This window comes from Melitaea cinxia, chromosome 29 (genome assembly GCF_905220565.1).
Source record: "Melitaea cinxia chromosome 29, ilMelCinx1.1, whole genome shotgun sequence".
In the NCBI taxonomy this organism is placed as follows: domain Eukaryota; kingdom Metazoa; phylum Arthropoda; class Insecta; order Lepidoptera; family Nymphalidae; genus Melitaea; species Melitaea cinxia.
The window spans coordinates 3,266,214-3,284,162 of record NC_059422.1 but is presented as its reverse complement, the minus strand read 5'-3'; the positions used below and the strand labels follow the sequence as shown (position 1 = coordinate 3,284,162).

General features: G+C 34.7%; 1 protein-coding gene and 1 long non-coding RNA gene across 2 annotated transcripts; one reads left to right on the top strand and one right to left on the bottom strand.

The window, feature by feature from the left end:
• The first annotated feature begins 265 nt into the window (after positions 1 to 265).
• On the top strand, positions 266 to 3,244 carry LOC123667892. The gene is made up of 3 exons (XR_006745488.1): positions 266 to 278; positions 2,912 to 2,921; positions 3,011 to 3,244. It is a non-coding gene; the product is annotated as an uncharacterized LOC123667892 (long non-coding RNA).
• Positions 3,245 to 4,555: 1,311 nt separating this feature from the next.
• Positions 4,556 to 5,692, bottom strand: LOC123667717 (chorion class B protein PC10-like). Its single transcript, XM_045601556.1, has 2 exons — positions 5,648 to 5,692; positions 4,556 to 5,185 (listed from the first exon to the last, which is right to left on the bottom strand). Exons 1-2 carry the CDS (start codon positions 5,690 to 5,692, stop codon positions 4,613 to 4,615), a joined length of 618 nt encoding a protein of 205 aa, XP_045457512.1. The 3' UTR covers positions 4,556 to 4,612.
• Positions 5,693 to 17,949: the final 12,257 nt, after the last annotated feature.

The window sequence follows — 17,949 nt, the reverse complement described above, 5'->3', positions numbered from 1 at the left end:
TTTTGAAGTCTCCTAATTCCTATGATAATAAGAATATGAAAAAAATCAAAACATAGGGGCATGGTCATGGCAGCAAAGAGTTCTATGTCACAAAAATATTTGATCTAGTGTCATTATCCAGGGAGAAAACAGTCGACTACGTTTGTATGGAGAAAGAGCCGGTACCCTTTCCTCTTAAGGAGTTACTTTATGTGTTATTATATACTTAACAAAAATTAATACACCAATTCATTTTTATATATTTATTTATCCTTTTATTCTATTTTTTATTCTTTAAAGTAAAGACGTATTACTTGTTTTGCTTTATCATATGTATATAATTTTAGTATCTTATTATATGTGTACCAATGTTCAATATATATTATTATTATAGATTTATTAATATATTTTATATAAGAACTGCTTTCTGCCTATCTCTTTACGGTTGACGCTGAAAATCGGCGTTGGAGTCTTGATACTCCAACAAATGCCGAGCGTCATCCATTTCAATGCCTTCAATGTACATCGCTATGCAGGTTGCCGCTTTATTTCTTTTTTAATATACATTTTGCTTATTTTTTTTTTTTTTTTTTTTTGTTTTTTAATTGTTATTGTTTTTAATTTTATTGTGTTTTATTTCGGTTGTATATTGTGTTCATTGTTTCCAATTTAGCTATTTGTCATAATTTCTATATAGTTATATTTTAATAGAATTGTTATGTTGTAATTTTTATTTTTTAATCTTGACTGTATATCCATATATGTGGGTGAGTATGAATAAATGTTTATTTTTATTATTATGTTCAGGCCAGCGTACCGTTCGAGCCTAGTACAGATGACTCATTTATCTGCTATTTTTCTTTTATAAGTACCACTCTTTATTACAATATTGCGCGTATTTCTTAGTACTTACATTTTTCAAACTTTAGTGTAACGTAGCCGCTGATAGTACCGTGTCATCGGTAGCCAAACAAGTTGGTAAAGAAAGCCCATAATATTCATGCAACTGCGCTTTTATTACTATACTAGCTATGCCCGCGGCTTCATGCGCGTGGAATTTAACAAAATGCTATTGTTCAGTTCGCAAAGTTATAAAATAAATAAATTGCTAAAATAAAAGTAGCCTAAGTTACTCCTTACTATATCAGCTATCCGCAGTAAAAGTCCCATCAAAATCAGTCCAGCCATTTCAGAGATTAGCCGGAACAAACAGGTAGACAGACAGACAAACCGACAGACAGACAGATAAAAAAAATTTAAAATGTTATTTTGATATATGTACCCTGTATACCCATATACATTTAGTAAAAAATGGTTATTTTAATATTACAAAAAGACACTCAATTTTATTTATTTGTATAAATGTATAGGATTAACATTTTATATGCAAAACGTAGGTACTATAGGTAATTATTATACCTATTGCGCTAATGCACGTTCTAACTTTTTAATTTATAAAATTAATAATGCAAATATAAGGGACCCATATGTACATTTTGTATTATGATACGTTATAAATTTTTAAATACTGCTTCTTTGTATTATTTTCCTTCTTGTTTTCAGAACAGTTGTTTATTTTCATGTTTCACTTTCCAAATTTAATTTTTTATTATTGTGTATTATTTGAGAACGTAAAAAACTTAAATCTTAATCTAGTTTATTATACTTTAAAAAGTTAATTATTACTAAATTAACTTTAAAAGTTTTATCATTAGTTTACTTTTTGTTTAAATTAACTCCTCGCCACTTTTAACCGTTAGTATGTTGAAATCGTAAATAGAGAACCCAGAAATATACACAACCCATACAGAATAGAGAAAAATTCTGTCTGACCTATTTTTCGTCAGCAGAGATCGAATCTGTGACCGGTAGTGCAACAGCTAGTTGTTACGATCACTGCGCCACACTGTCAAAATTCTCACAATAAACAATATACTCATCTATACTAATATTATAAATAGGTAAAGGAGAATGGGACTTTTGGCCAAAATGTAATGAGTAGAGATATGGTTTAAAAAATTGGTGATATTTTTTTTTATTTTAAAATATAAAATACCAGCTCAAATCTGAATCTGGAAGCGGAGAAAATTGAGAAAGATAGTTTTTGTCAAATTATTTGGGTATCGATTCAACTATAATCGATTACAGAATTCAAAAAGATAATGATTGCACTCGGTAGTTAATTAACTCAAGGTATTTAAATGCACAATTAAAGCTGTAAACAATAAAGTGCATTTAAATAAAGTTACATTAATAACGAAAATATCAATTAATATCTGATAAACCAAAATGCTTATCGATTTCGTATTGATTTAAAATTAATCTTATTCGTAATGATACCTTAGACAGCTGACTGACAGTAATACTGTGTCCGTCACTCGTTGTTGTGTTTACTGTTTTCCGATGCATTCTGAGTCCATTCCTGATATTTATTTATGGTTTCAAGTGTATATTAATATTTGTAATGAGTTTGCAAACATTCTTCACTAAATAAAACAAACATTAGTGCAACAAGAACTCAGTGATCAGGTTTTTTTTGTAGACATTGCAACAAAACCTCACTTTTACAAGAAATCTAATAACTCCACTCTCAGATAGCCAAAATATAGATAATTTTCAGCGAGGAATCAATAAGCCTAAATGCATTAATTGATACCATTTTCATCTTATTACATTTTGGCCCAAGAATGTATGGAATCGTATCCATCTCCTTTATATTTTTTTTTGTATGTAGGGGGTAATCTTCGCAAATACTGATCCGATCATGAAAATTCTTTCACTAACAGAAAGCTACACTATTCGGAAGTGACATAGGCTAAAAATTCAGTAAATATGAAAAAGATTAAAATATAATATCAAAATGGTAAATAAACTAGCACTATCTATCGCTATTAGAAAACAATTTATTAGTCTTTCGACGTTATTAAATTAGTCTTATTTTAGTCTATCTACGACGTTTTCTCGATTTTTGTTAGATGGCGTTGGAGCAACATATTATTTATTTAAGTGCTATAAAATTTATTCTTTAAAGTATGTTATTTGGTTAATATAATAATAATGAACGCCCAACAAACTGGGCACAGGTCGGCTTGTTTGTATATAAATATGTATATATTTATTTTTTTCTAAAATAAAGTAAAATAATGATTTATAAGCAAGCGCATCACCTGTAGTGTAGTGATAGATAACTATTATGTTTGTCTTAGTAAATAAGTTATAATATCTCATGTATTTTGAGTAGATAATAAATATGATCGTTGAACTATCAACATCTTTAATTTCTCTCTCAACACCCATCCTTTACATGGCGAACCTGCCAAGATTCGAACCTGGAATCTTCTGACGATGGTTGAATTTTCACTTCGCTTTACTATTTTTATGTAATGGGGACGGTATTTGATTCATATTATCTATTAAAAAGGCATGCGATTAAATAAAGTTCGACCAGACTATATATATGACCCGCCCTGTAAATAGAGACAGCTACAAATATTGTGAGCAGGTGGCGTGTGGTGGTTTTAGCACACACGATTGGCTGTCTCCAGTTTGTCCTGATCATTTCATGGTCGTACTGTTTCGTTTCTTGTCTTGTATTGTATATGACTTTAAATTTTATAAGAGTACCGAGAGGTCTTTCCTCCGGCTTTTTTTTCTCTCGGCATACACTTGGGATATTACTTGATTTTATTTATTGAAATATTTAATGATGCCGATGATAGAATAGGAAAATAATTTCTACCGAGATATTAGGATTTAATTTCAATTACATGTTGTGATTAAGTTCAGTTTGCTGCAACGCCGCCGCGTTGGTGCAACGGTCACAACCATAGAGTGTACCTGTTGCGCTGGCGGTTGCGGGTTCGATCCCCGTACATGACAAACATTTGTATTGGTCCTACAGGTGTTTGCCGTGGTCTGGGTGTTTGTGCAGTCCTTGTGGGTCTCCCCACCGTGCCTCGGAGAGCACGTTAAGCCGTCGGTCCCGGTGTTATCAAGTACATCTGATAGCGATCGTTACTCATAGTAGGGAATATATCTGCCAACCCGCATTGGAGCAGCGTAGTGGATTAAGCTCTGATCCTTCTCCTACATGGGGAAAGAGGCCTATGCCTAGTAGTGGGATATTACAGGCTGAAGCGTAAGGTTGGTAGATAACACTAGGTACATTACCTAATCTACCTTTGTAAAATACGTAGGTGGTAGCGGTAGGATTTGAATCCTACTTTGGGCAGATATTTGTATTTTTACAGTTTCTGGTCTGAGTATAAGTCCTTACGAATGGACAGTTTTACTTGATATCCGAAACATACGTATACTCGACCTGGTCATAGCCCGGTTGTTATCATAGATACCTGATAGGGATTGTTACCCATAATAGTGAAGTCATCTACCGGCACCTGTAGTGTAGTTGTGTGATGGATTAAGCTTGAAGCTTTCTCCTCGATTAAAAAGACACTTTTGTCCAGCAATGGGGCTTTACCAGACTAATCCAGTTTATTCATGTATTAATTTATTTAGCTACATCTACTACCATTTTGAATAGGCTTTGTTTTTTATAAAATAACATATAATATAATGCTTTAAAACAATTTTATTTTATTATATATTTGTATATAATATCATAATTCATTTACTAGTAATATAAACCATTATAGCCGTATGCACCACAGGCAGGTCCTACAACACCATCATATGCAAAAGGTCTCAGTAAAGCGTTGCCTCCATAAGGTCCATTCAAACCATCGTATGCAACTAGTGGCCCCGCTAAAGCATTAAATCCGAAGGGAGCGTTTAAGCCAACAGAATTTATATCCTCAGCTAAGATAGCCACGTCACCGTTACCACAGGCGTAATTGACAGCTCCAGCACCGGCAGTTGGTAGAGCACCTTCCAAAGCAACTACTCCTAAGAATGGTACAGTACCAGTAACACCTAGAGGACCTTCGTATGCGTTCTCAGATAGTACTGAGACACCAGTAGGAGCAATGGCTGAAGCACTAGTTACGGCAAGTCCAGCACCATTGGAGGCAGCAAGGGAAGCGGGAGCAAGCCCAGCTCCGAAACCCCAACCTTCAATTTCTCCAATTCCGTAGGGAGTTGCCCACGCGGTTTCAGCGAAGGGCGCGCCAATGCAACGGCCGTAAGGTGCAGCAAGCGTATCAGGCGCATATCCGGGGTATGCTCCAATGCACTGAGCAGTGATGGTCTGAAAATTTGATTTGAATAGTAATTAATCGATACTAAATTTATAAAGAAGAAAGATTTATATTTTAAACATTTGTAATAGATAAACTAATTTTTAAATTTTCTATTTTCTATCAGCAGGAAAATGATACATTAAATTAGTTAATTAGTGATATAAGCTTTACGATATTTAACGGAATTAAGTGAATCAGTCAACTTTTGTAATGTAAATATGATTTTTTTTTTACATCATGCAAAAATTACTAGCTGCTTCAAAAAAATATGAGAAGAAAGTATGAGAGGACTAATCATACAGTTTTATCTTCGTTGATTTAAATGGCTATTGTTCATTTATTTTAAATGATATCGTGATAAATAAAAAAAAGAATTATTAAAATGGATTACTTCGTTTTAAATTTTACTCATTGCAAGTTTAAAGGTATTTTATTAGAAATTAGGCTTTAGCTAAAGTACTTATATATACCTGGATAAGCGCCAAAGCGCAGATGATCGTTGCTCTCTTGTACATGTTGAAGGTTCCCAGAACTTTGAATGATCTTCGGGTAGAAAATTTAAACTTATATACTTCGAAAATTATCAATTACCTAACATTTCAGAAACGTTTTGTAAATATTTATTGTGTTGTGAAACCTGTCGTTAGGTCGATAGCGTTTTATTCTATTGTGTACTGAAAGTACAACTTCACTATTGCTTGTTAATCCTATATATATAAAATTCTCGTGTCACAGTTTTCGTTGCCATACTCCTCCGAAACGGCTTGACCGATTTTGATGAAATTTTTTGTGCTTATCCGGTATCTATGAGAATCGGCCAACATCTATTATTCATCCCCCTAAATATTAGGGGTAGTCCACCCCTAAATTTTATTTTTTATTTTTTAGACAAAATTTTTAATTTCTACTTTTTTATGATACAACATTAAAAAATACATACAACCCTAAATTTTCAACCCTCTATCATCAACCCCTATTTTTAATAACGTTTAGCGGCAAGACAACGATTGCCGGGTCAGCTAGTTTAAATATATTTTTCATACAACTGGGTTGACAAACAAGCGTACGGCCCACCTGATACTGAGCGGTTATTGTACCTTATAGACACCTGCAACACCAGAATCATCGCAAGCTCGTTGTCGACCCTACCCCAAATCCCCCTCAAGACCTCTGGTCCCCTTACTTACCACAGGAACACAACACTGCTTGAAAGCAGTATTATTTAGCTGTGATCTTATAAGGTCGAGGTTCTTCACCAGTCGGGCTGCTCCAGATTTTAAGAGAGTATAATTAATACGTAAAACGGGATGTTTGTTGTTCCACATTTTGAGTTCTCAGTTGCTTGAGACAATTAATCTCTCTTTTTAACCAACTTCCAAAAAAGTAGGAGATTGTCAGTTTGACTTAATTTTTTGATGTATGTCATTTTAGAGCTTATGACTATTTTTATTTCGATGATTTTTTCTAATGATGGATCGAAATTTTTTCTAAGGATGAATCGAAAGGCGGTGTGTTTTAAGTCGTTCCAAATAAATTTAATTTAGCTCTTACAAGTACTTTTCGAGTTATATCTATTAATGCGTACTTGACTATTTTTTCCTCGATCTACATAACAAAATAATATAACAATACACTTTATTGTACACCAAAACAGAAATAATACATATTATGGACTTAAACAGAGTATCATCAGGCACAAAGGGCGGCCTTATCGCTAAAAAGCGATCTCTTCCAGGCAACCTAGGGGCAGAGGAGATGGTATTGTGTCAGTGTAGGTGTACAAATTGAGACATAAACGTTTGAATATATTTACTTATTTACATACATACATACACACATAAACACATACATACGTACATACATACACATATACATACATATATACATAAATATATATAAACATATACATACACAAACACATACATACATACATACATATATATATATATATATATATATATATATATATATATATATATATAATTTTATTCAGGTTGAATATCAAGAAAATGCTTCCTGGCAGCCTTTTTAAAAATAGAAAGCGATTGTACACGTGCTGTGTGGCTACGGCACTAAAGAATTTAGCCACCCCCTCTCTTCCCGTAGGTGTCGTAAGAGGCGACTAAGGGATAACAAGGTTCCACAACCACCTTGGAACTTAAGAAGCCGACCGATGGCGGGATAACCATCCAACTGCTGGCTTTGAAATACACAGGCCGAAGACGGGCAGCAGCGTCTTCGGTGCGACAAAGCCAGTACTGCGGTCACCAACCCGCCTGCCCAGCGTGGTGACTATGGGCAAAACACATGAGTTTACGTTATTTTTGGCGTAAACTTGTGGAGGCCTATGTCCAGCAGTGGACTGTATAGGCTGTAATGATGTACACGTCTAATATGCCAGGGTAAAGAATTCCAAAATCGAGAAGCTTGAACAGTGAAAGATTTAGTATAAAAGGAAGAGGAATGAGGGGGAATTTCAAGAATCTACGAAGATCTACGTTGTATTATACCGCATAGCTTTTCACTGGGTCTACTAATTTTGAAGACTTTTATTTTAATCGAAAGCTGATGCTTGTTTTGTAGTCCCATTAAAATTTGATCGACATCTTTTGACTATTTTTTGAGTAATCTTTGATAACTCGTATTTATTTGACTATTTACTATTACTCTATACCAATTTTTATTGTTCTTTTGATGGTTCCTTTTGGCATATTGATATATGTCTCAACCTACAATACATAGCATTTGCAATTTATATAAGCGGTTATATATATAAAAACTTATTGCTTGTATTATATTATAATGTCACTGGCTGGTTGAGTTGGTGGTAGTATGTAATAACAGACTACCGTGTATAATAACATTAGGCTTCTAGAACTTTTTCAATGTCTTGTCTTATCGCAAACTTTTTTTTATCGCAGGTGAGCATCGTGAGGTTGAAATTTGGCACAGCAGAAAATTTCCTGTTCAAATTCTGGAGCAGCCCGAGTAGGAAAGCACCTCGACCTTATAGAAGATCGCAGCTAAATAATACTGCCTTTAAGCAGTGTTGTGTCCCTGCTAGTGAGTAAGGGGACTAGAGTTCCAGGGGGGAATATGAGATAGGGTCAGCAACGCGCTTGCAATGCTTTTAGTGTTGCAGGCGTCTATAAGCTACGGTAATCACTTATCATCAGGTGAGCCGTACGCTTGTTTGCCGACCTAGTTATATGAAAAAAAGAACGTTATTTGTATCGTTAGTACACAGCTAATTCCACAATAATAAACATACCTTAGATTTAATACCAATAGGGTTTGAATACAAATAAGTTTACAGCCTGATAATAAGCGGTTACCGTAGCCTTAGATCACACTTGACACCAGCAACAAACGCGTTGCTGGCCCTACCCCGTTATCCTCATCTCCAATAACTCTGACTACCTTACTCACCACAGAAATACAACGTGCCTTGGGAGCGGTATTTTTTATCCGTGACCTTCTGGTTGAGGTATTTCCCCAATTAGACTGCTCCAAAGTTTGAGCAAGATATCTCCTGCTGTACCCTACCTCAATACTTGACAATATGGTGCTATACATTCCATCAAAATTATAACGAAACAATAATTTCATTATACTTTTATGTAATACAGATAATCTAAATTACTTAATAATAAAAAAGTGTATGAATTATTTCTATATAAAGAGTTGTGAGATCGTTTGTAAATTATTCGATTCGAATTCTTTTATTATAAACAAACATGTATTCCTTTGCCTTTTTCCTTCTCTGCATGCAAACATGCTTGGTTCAGGTAAGAGAAAAAAACTTCTTTTTTTATAAGTAGGTCGGCAAACAAGCGCTCACTTGATGGTAAGCAATTACCGCAGCCTGCAACACTAGAAGCATTGCATGCGCGTTGTTGACCCTACCCCCAATTTCCCCCAGGAGCTCTGGTCACCATCAACAGCAACACAACACTGCTTGAAAGCTATTTATAATTTAAAATTATTTAGCTGTGATTACAGAAGGTAAGGTATAGGTGCCTGCTGCCCTACCTCAGTTTTCAAGAATATAAACTTCTTCTTCTTCTTTAGCGTTAATGGCTTTCAATAAAGATTATAAACATTTAGACTGCTATTTTCACGTATCTTTACAATTGACCGTTTATCTAAATTGAGTCATTTTTATCGGGTACACTTCGAAGAGTATGCGCAGGAACTTCATGAGCTGATTCCTCCCTGCTCCTTCAACCTTTGTACAGGCAGACGCACTGCATTACACTACCCTTATATGGTTGACATACCCACTATACGCACTAAGTTATTCACTAGTACATTCTTGATGCGTACGGCTAAGTAATGGAACTCTCTACCAGCGTCTGTGTTTCCGGATAGCTACAATCTGGGGATCTTTAAGTCGCGAGTGAATAGGCTGCTTCTAGGTATGCGTGCTCCATCCTAGACCACATTCTCACTTCACGTCAGGTGAAATAGTCAAACGCAAGCCTATCCAATTATAAAAAAAAAATGAGACAAATACATTGCACTAAAGTTTTTAAGTTTCTAAACAAATTGTGATTAACTTACAATAATTACAGAACGTATTCGGCCAGTGTCTTGGTCCAGCTAGATACGATGCTCTGCTCCCAGGAACAATAGCTCCATTTGGTACTGGCTATGGAAATCCCGCGTACGGTTTGGGCGCAGAGGTGATCGCACCCGGCATCGCTGGCTATCCCGCAACTAATGCGTATGGTCTGGGTGCTGAAATCGTTGCCCCTGGTATCAATACCTTCTCTGCTGCGTACGGCGGCGCTGGTGTTGGCGATGTGGCTGTCGCTGGTGAGATGCCAGTCGCTGGTACCACACTTGTAGCTGGGCAAGTACCGATCCTGGGGGGTGTGCTTTTCACTGGGGAACTGCCAGCTGCTGGTACAGTTACTATTACTGGTAGCTGTGGTTGTGGATGTCACGGACCAGCTTATGTTTTATAATAAGGTGTTATATAATTCAATAAACCATTAAATTGTAAGAAGTGATCTTTTTTTATTCCTTGTGTAATATGGAATAAATCCCATGAATATTAATGAAGTTATTTAACAAACATGTGACAACTTTGAGTCTTGTTTAATTTAGGGGTCAAAAGAATTGGGAAGGGTTTCGGGAAAAAATCTCGAAATATCACAAGGAGCAGGGAATGTATGAGGTATTAAGCGTATTTACTTTTTGTTAAATGTCCAATTCTTAAACAAACTCTAAGACAAAAACCTTGCAACCTTCATGTCTGTCCAGACATTTATAATAAGATGCATAATTTTTAAAATTTAATTAGCTCGATCCTATATTTTTTTTTTTTGTTTTGTTGCAACGCAAGGCAGTTTAGTATTAGTTTATACATTTTTATAGTATTATTAGACATTATTTTGAATTACTATTTGTATATTGTAGTATCTGTCATAGCGTTGTATCTGTAATTATTATCTATGTCAAAACTTATGGTTTACTCTATAAAATCATTGTTGATTGTACACTCTATAGTCTATAACCCTTCTTGGCCGCTCTCTTGCAACTTGTCCCCTTGTAACGTAATGACTCAAAATTAATTGTACTTCAAAATTTCTATTGAATTTTAATTTATTAAGGCTCCATCATGTATCAAATACATATTTATGTTGCTTTTTTAGACATGCCTATGTTTTTTTTTTCGAAATTTTACCATACCATAATACAATTTATAACTTAAGAAAAAATAGAGATAACTCCACGTCTTATTGCCTCTAATGATGACAAGAGTGTTGGTGCATTTTGTCCAGAGAATCGGCATAGCGATTCAAAGGGAAATGCTGCCAGTATTCTTGACAAAATTCCACGCAGACATGGTTTATAAAATAACTTTCTGAAACAATTTAGTTCCTATAAAATATATAGGATGATATTTTGAATATTAAATGTGCAATTTAACAAAATAATTATTATTCAGTTCGCAGTTATATAGACGAAAAAAATCTAAAATAAATGTAGTCCAAGTTACTCATTACATAAGCTATCTACCAGTGAAAGTCCTGTCAAAATCGGTCCAGCCGTTTCAGTGACTAGCCGGAACAAACAGACAGACAGTCAGACAGACAAAAATTATAAAAATGATACTTTAGTATTTGTACCATATATACATACATATAAATTTAGTTAAAAGTGCTTGTTTTAATAGTACAGACTATATTTCACGCAATTGCGTAATTTAAAAAACGTTTTATACTCAACAGCCCCCAGTAGGATTTTCTAATTTTTTGTCAACCGACATCGAAAAACACACGATACACAAGTACAAACGCCCAGGACACGACAAACATCTATATGGCCAATACAAATGTATGTCATATGCACCGTGCACGAATCGAGCCCGTGACCCCAAGCGCAACAGCCGTAATAATTGATCTTAAGGCTCTTCAATGATATATTAGTTAAGGCACACATATTTTAGTTCACTCAGGGTAACTAATATTAATTATAACCCAAAGAGAACATAAACTATAATTGTATTTGCTCGCAAACGAAAAAAACCGACTTCAATTCGACAAATAATACAACGTAAGTAGACGAAAAAAATAACAAACGTACTATTCGTCACTACGAATTTCGAGGGTTTCCCTAGATTTCTCTGGGATTCCATCATCAGATCCTGGTTTCTTTATCATTGTACCACACTTGGGATATCTCCTTTTCAACAAAAAATAATTATCAAAATCGGTTCATAAACGACGAAGTTATCCCCAAATTCAGGTTCAATAGCGTAACCTCCCCCTTTTTTAAGTCGGTAAAAAAATACAAAACAAATCAAATTCAATTATTTTTATTTTGTTAATGACATAAAAACTCCTTATATTAATTTTAATAACAGAACAACGGTGCTCCACATCCGCAACCACAGTTTCCAACAACGGAAACAATTCCAGCAGCTGGTAATTCCCCAGCGAAACGCACAGCACCAATGACTGGTACTTGTCCAGACACAAGTGTAGTACCAGCGACTGGCATCTCACCAGCGACAGCCACATCGCCAACACCAACGCCACCATACGCAGCAGGGAATGTAGTGATTCCAGGGGCAATGATCTCAGCACCCAGACCGTACGCAGTAGCAGCAGAGTAGGCAGCGATGCCGGGTGCGACCATCCCTGCACCCAGACCGTATGTGGGAGCACCGTAGGCAGTACCTAGAGGAGCTATTGCTCCTGGGAGTAGAGCATCGTATCTAGCTGGACTTAGATACTGGCTGAATGCGTTCTGAAATTACATATATATATATATATTTGTATATTTCTTATAAAAGATGATATCAATTCCTATCCTATTACATTTGCGTTGTAATTTTATTAAATAATATTGTTAGTCTACAAACATTGTTGATGGACAAATTGTAGGGTAACCTACATAACTATATGAGTACAAAGAGTAAAGAAATTCTTGATTATTTTATAGTTGTCAGCAGTTTACGATTGTAATGGACAATATTTTAATTGTAACATTTACTTGAATATAATATTTTATTGAATAAAAAATAACAAAATCATATATGTGATAAACCTCTAATGACGACGAGTTACCAAATATCAAATCAAAGTGTAACAACTTTGCTTGCTTAATTGAAGTTAAGAGTACTCGTGTACTACGTACGCGTACCAAACGCGATGTATATGGATTCTCAAATATATCTTACCTGTACCAAGCAAGCTTGGACGCAAAGAACAAGAAGTGGAAAAGATGACATAACTATAGCTTTGTATTTGAAAAACTGAACATTTCCTGAAAAGATTTTTCTATTTTTATACTAGAAAAACATAGATAATGTTTTGTAAATTCGATTGAAATTATGTCACATTAGAACTGACGTAATTGTGTTTCTTATACAAATTTTACATAATAAGTTGAAAAAAATAGGTGTCGAGACCCTTGGTCCGTGGGGTCCTAGCGCTATAAGACTTTTTAAGGAAATAGCAAAAGGTTATTCGACGTCACAGGAAACCGAAGAGCTGGCAGCTACTTCGGACAAAGAATTAGTCTAGCTATTCAAAGGGGGAACGCTGCCAGTATCTTCGGAACCCTGCCTAAAGGGACTCCTTTTAATATTTTTTTTTAGTTATTATATTATGTATACCTACTACCTAAAGTATAATTATAATAGTAGAAAATATTAATATATTAGAACATGATTCTGTTACTTACCAAGTATGTAATGAGATAATTACTTATGAATGGAATATTATAAATTTTCATACATATGCAAAAGTGTGTTCGAACTTTGTACGTGATCACGTGAATTGATGAATATGATATATGTCTTATCTTTCTATCAAATGAGAGATCTAGTATAGTTCGCGTCATGTAAAAAGAACGCTGAAAGAAACTGGAGGGGGTGCGTTTGCGCATGGGTATACTCGCGCACAAGTACTACTGTTTTATTTTTTAATTAGGCTTTCACTCTCGGCTTCGTATAATGGTTATTGGTAGGTACATTAAAAATATTAGAAATACCAGTGCGAATTATTCGGACTAAATAAGTATAATAATTATCACTTTACAAAATCACAATTTTTTTTAAACAAAAGCAATAACAAATTTTTTTAGTTATTGAAATGTCGTATTCAAAATAATTATTATCTGTACTCTCGATATTCGTATCTTAATAGTTTTTATGTGTTTAAAATGATAAATTGATAATGTTTTTTAGTGAAATAAATAGTAAATGGAGAATTTTGTAATTTAAAACTTTTGTGCGCGATAATAATTTGAGTCGACGTCGAACTGTCAACCGCTGTCAACCAATAGCACACCGGCAAGCATGCGACACATGATAAACACTCCCGTCCCCCTACCCCGTACCACCAAATAGACCGATAAATCGCTTCTGCGCAGCTTCAAGGCCAGCGTTCTTTTTACATGACGCGAACTATAAAATGTATGCAATTAGACCAAAGATTATATGCTCACAATCACATTGACATTTTTCGTAGTTTAAGTATTAGAACCTACAAACCAACTACCATACAGAATTGAATTTTAAAACACTAATTGATCTACAAGCCAACAATATTCACCAGTGGAGGAAAGCGTAATACCAAACCATTGTTTAAATAAAGTCGCTGAACAAGCTTCTTAAGCCGATCTAGTTGTGTTATTTAATTTCACTTTAAATTGATAGCCTCACTTTTTTTCTTTTCCTTGTTATTGTCTAGGGGCTTGAATTCGTGTTTTGTATTTCAGGACTCCTACACATAAATATATCCTACTGGAGGCCGTTATCTACATACAAATAAATAAAATTGGAGTGTCTGTTGGTCTGTATTACATAATAAAATAACTGCTTTTTACTGAGTGCATGCATGGATGTATACACAGTACATATACCAAAATAACATTTTTTACGATTTTTGTATGTCTGTCTGTCTGTCTGTTCGTTCCGTCTAATCTCTGAAACGGCTGAACCGATTTTTGATATAATAAGAAGTAACTTAGGCTACTTTTATTTTAGAAATTTATTTATTTTATAACTCCGCTAGCTGAACAATAACTTTTTTGTTAAATTCCACTCGGACGAAGTTGTGGGCACACCTAATAGATAATATGTTTATTTATTTTTTTATATCTGTCATTGTGTTTGTTTGTGCTGGGATATTATGTGTTTTTCCAGACCCCTGACACAGGAGAAAATTCTACTGGTGACCGTTGAATTGAAACGATTATTTTAGTATATTTTATTATTAAAAATAAATAGGATTGCAATGATTTAAAAATATATCAATTCCAAGAATATGTGTTCCATTAGTTACATAACTCAGAGCCTAGGTAATAAGAATTATTACAAATTATTGCCACTATTCTAGTATAAATGTTTCAATTTTTTCCTGTAATGATTATTAGAACCACGGATCCACCAACAATGCCTTGCATGACTGCCTTCCTCATCTGTGTCTTGGCACTCTTCCAGGTATGACGTTATAACTTATCTATCTATATAGCTATAGAAATAAAGATTAGTTTGTTCATCTATAATAAATTACTCTCTCTTAATCTTATTTAAATATAATAAAACGAGGTTCAACCGAAGTAGGGCACAGCAGGAAATTTCTTGTTCAAAATATGGAGCAGCCCGACAGGGGTAGTACCTTGACCTTACAGAAGATCAAAGCTAAATAATACTGCTTTCAAGCAGTGCTGTGTTTATGTGGTGAGTAAGGCGACCAAAGTTCTTGGGAAGAATTGGGGTTGGTGTTGCAGACGTCTATAAGCTACGGTAATCGCTTACCATCAGGTGAGCCGTACGCTTCTTTGCCAACCTAGTTATATATAAAAAATAATAACGTTTACAGGAAGGCGATAAAATTTTAATTACCATTCAATCGATATTTTCAAACATACATCTGTTATATTACGTTTCAATTGAGCATCTCAAATGAATACATAATATTTCAAAATCAGCCAGTTACAAACGAACAGTACCTACGATCAGAGATTTTTTTATTAAATTTTGTACATATAAAATACGAAAAGGCTTTCCTCTGACCTATAGCGTAATATTGTAGAAGTTACTACTACATGTAAAAAATTACACATAAAACAATTATCGATAAATACCAAACGACGAAAAACAATATAACAAGAAAAAAAGTGTAGCCAATAAATAATAATCTTTTCCATTTACAGGCTTTTTCTACCCGATTCGTCGGAGCATACAGCAGTCTTTCAGGTATTGATCTCCTTGGTTTGCGTAGCGCTTGCGATCCATACTCCGCTCTTTTTTCTGAAGCTGCTTTTGCCGATGCCTACCGTTTTAGTCCATACGATGAGGCCATATGGCCCTACAGCTTCGGCCCATTTAGCGAAGCCTGGGGTCCAAACGGCTTCGGACCAGGCGTTGCTGAACTTGCAGCCTCTAATGGTATAAAATTTGCTGTAACCAGTGTCTCTCCTATCACTCCTTATGGTATTTCAATAATTTCTGAGAATGTGTATGAAGGTCCTTTGGCAATAAGTGGGTCTATACCGTTCTTGGGTGCTGTGGCATTAGAAGGCGCTTTGCCAACTATTGGTGGTGGAGCAGTCAACTACGGTTGTGGAAATGGTGAAGTTGACATTATAACTGAGGAATTAGCTGAATTAGATGGTTACGGAAGTCCCTTCTTCGATGATCTAGCCAGACCTAACTTAGATTTGGTTAGGCCTTACGTCTACGAAAGTCTCTTTGGACCCTACGGCTACGACGATCTTGTCGGACCCTATGGCTGTAACCACAATGGTATTATTGGGCCCAATGGTCGATATAGTCCATACAGCTACAATGACCCTTATTATTGATTGTTATAATTATAGATTACAATGTTTGATATGAAATAAAGTTATTTTTATTATACCCCGTATTTTACTTTTTAATTAAACAAAATAATAACGCACTTGTCACTGTTCCTAATGATACAGGCTATCATAGTCATAGGCTAACCATCAGGCAAACTGAATACCGGTATCGCCGCTGAACATACACGGTGTTACTCTACTGGTATATTAAATAAAAACAACCTAATATTTTCCTTAAAAACTTCTAGATATTTAAGTTTACAAATACAATTAATATGTACTATAATTATATTGTTATAATAGTTAAATAAAAAGTATTCGTGGAAATTTATGTACACGAATAATTTCCGAACAACTGTAACACATTGAGCATTTTTTTTTGTGCTTGTCATTGTCAGGACAAGATTTGTAATAAAAAAAGAGTGTGTGCAAAGCAGTAACGCAATAAATCCCGAGTTCACCCGATCGAGCCTTTCACCGTTCAGCAGCGAAGAGCAGCTATCTGTGTCTTTCTCGCTCGGGTACACTCGGCGGTCCCGAGTTCACCTCAGAGCGTGACGTATCAGCCTAACTTACTACCTACGAAAAAATGTGTTCGGTGCGTCAAAAGAAGTTTTCATTTTAAAATTAAAAATAGACATATTTACAGAAAAAAAAATATGGCGGTCGAAGTTCAGCGGGTCATCTTGTTAATATGACATTCATCAATTAATTTCATTGAATTTTATAAAACTTTGCAATTTTCACATTGTCACGTTCATATGAAATGTTAATGTATTTTTGCTGTAACATAATATTTTTTCTTGATTCTAACATTTGATAATAAACAATAACGATTAATTATAATTTCGCTGACGTTTTTACCTGTTGATGTAATCGATGGTAGCGGTTCGAAGGTGCTTTTAATGCGTATTCAAATAAAGCTATTTTTAACCGACCAAAAAAGGAGGAGGTTCTCAATTCGACTGTATTTTTTTTTTTTTTTTATGTATGTTACATCAGAACTTTTGACCGGGTAAACCGATTTCGACAAATTTTGTTTTAATCGAAAGGTGGTGTGTGCTAATTGGTCCCATTTAAATTTATTTGAGATCTAACAACTACTTTTCGAGCTATATCTAATAATGCGTTTTTACTTGACGCTTTTTTCGTCGACCTACGTTGTATTATACCGCATAACTTTCTACTGGATGTACCGATTTTGATAATTATTTTTTTGTTGGAAAGGGGATATCCCTAGTTTGGTACTGTGATAAGGAAACCAGGATTTGGTGATGGGATCCCAGAAAAATCGAGGGAAACTCTCGAAAATCCGTAATAACTTTTTAATGGGTGTACCGATTTTGATAATTTTTTATTTAATCGAAAGCTGATGTTTATCATGTGGTAACATATAAATTTTATCGAGATCTGATAACTACTTTTTGAGTAATCTTTGATAACGCGT

Bases quoted from the DNA above. Each gene is read 5' to 3' on its own strand.
- LOC123667717 (XM_045601556.1), bottom strand. From the start codon at position 5,692: ATGTACAAGAGAGCAACGATCATCTGCGCTTTGGCGCTTATCCAG. The intron at 5,186-5,647 runs GTATATATAAGT...TCAAATTTTCAG, and splicing joins GCGCTTTGGCGCTTATCCAG to ACCATCACTGCTCAGTGCAT.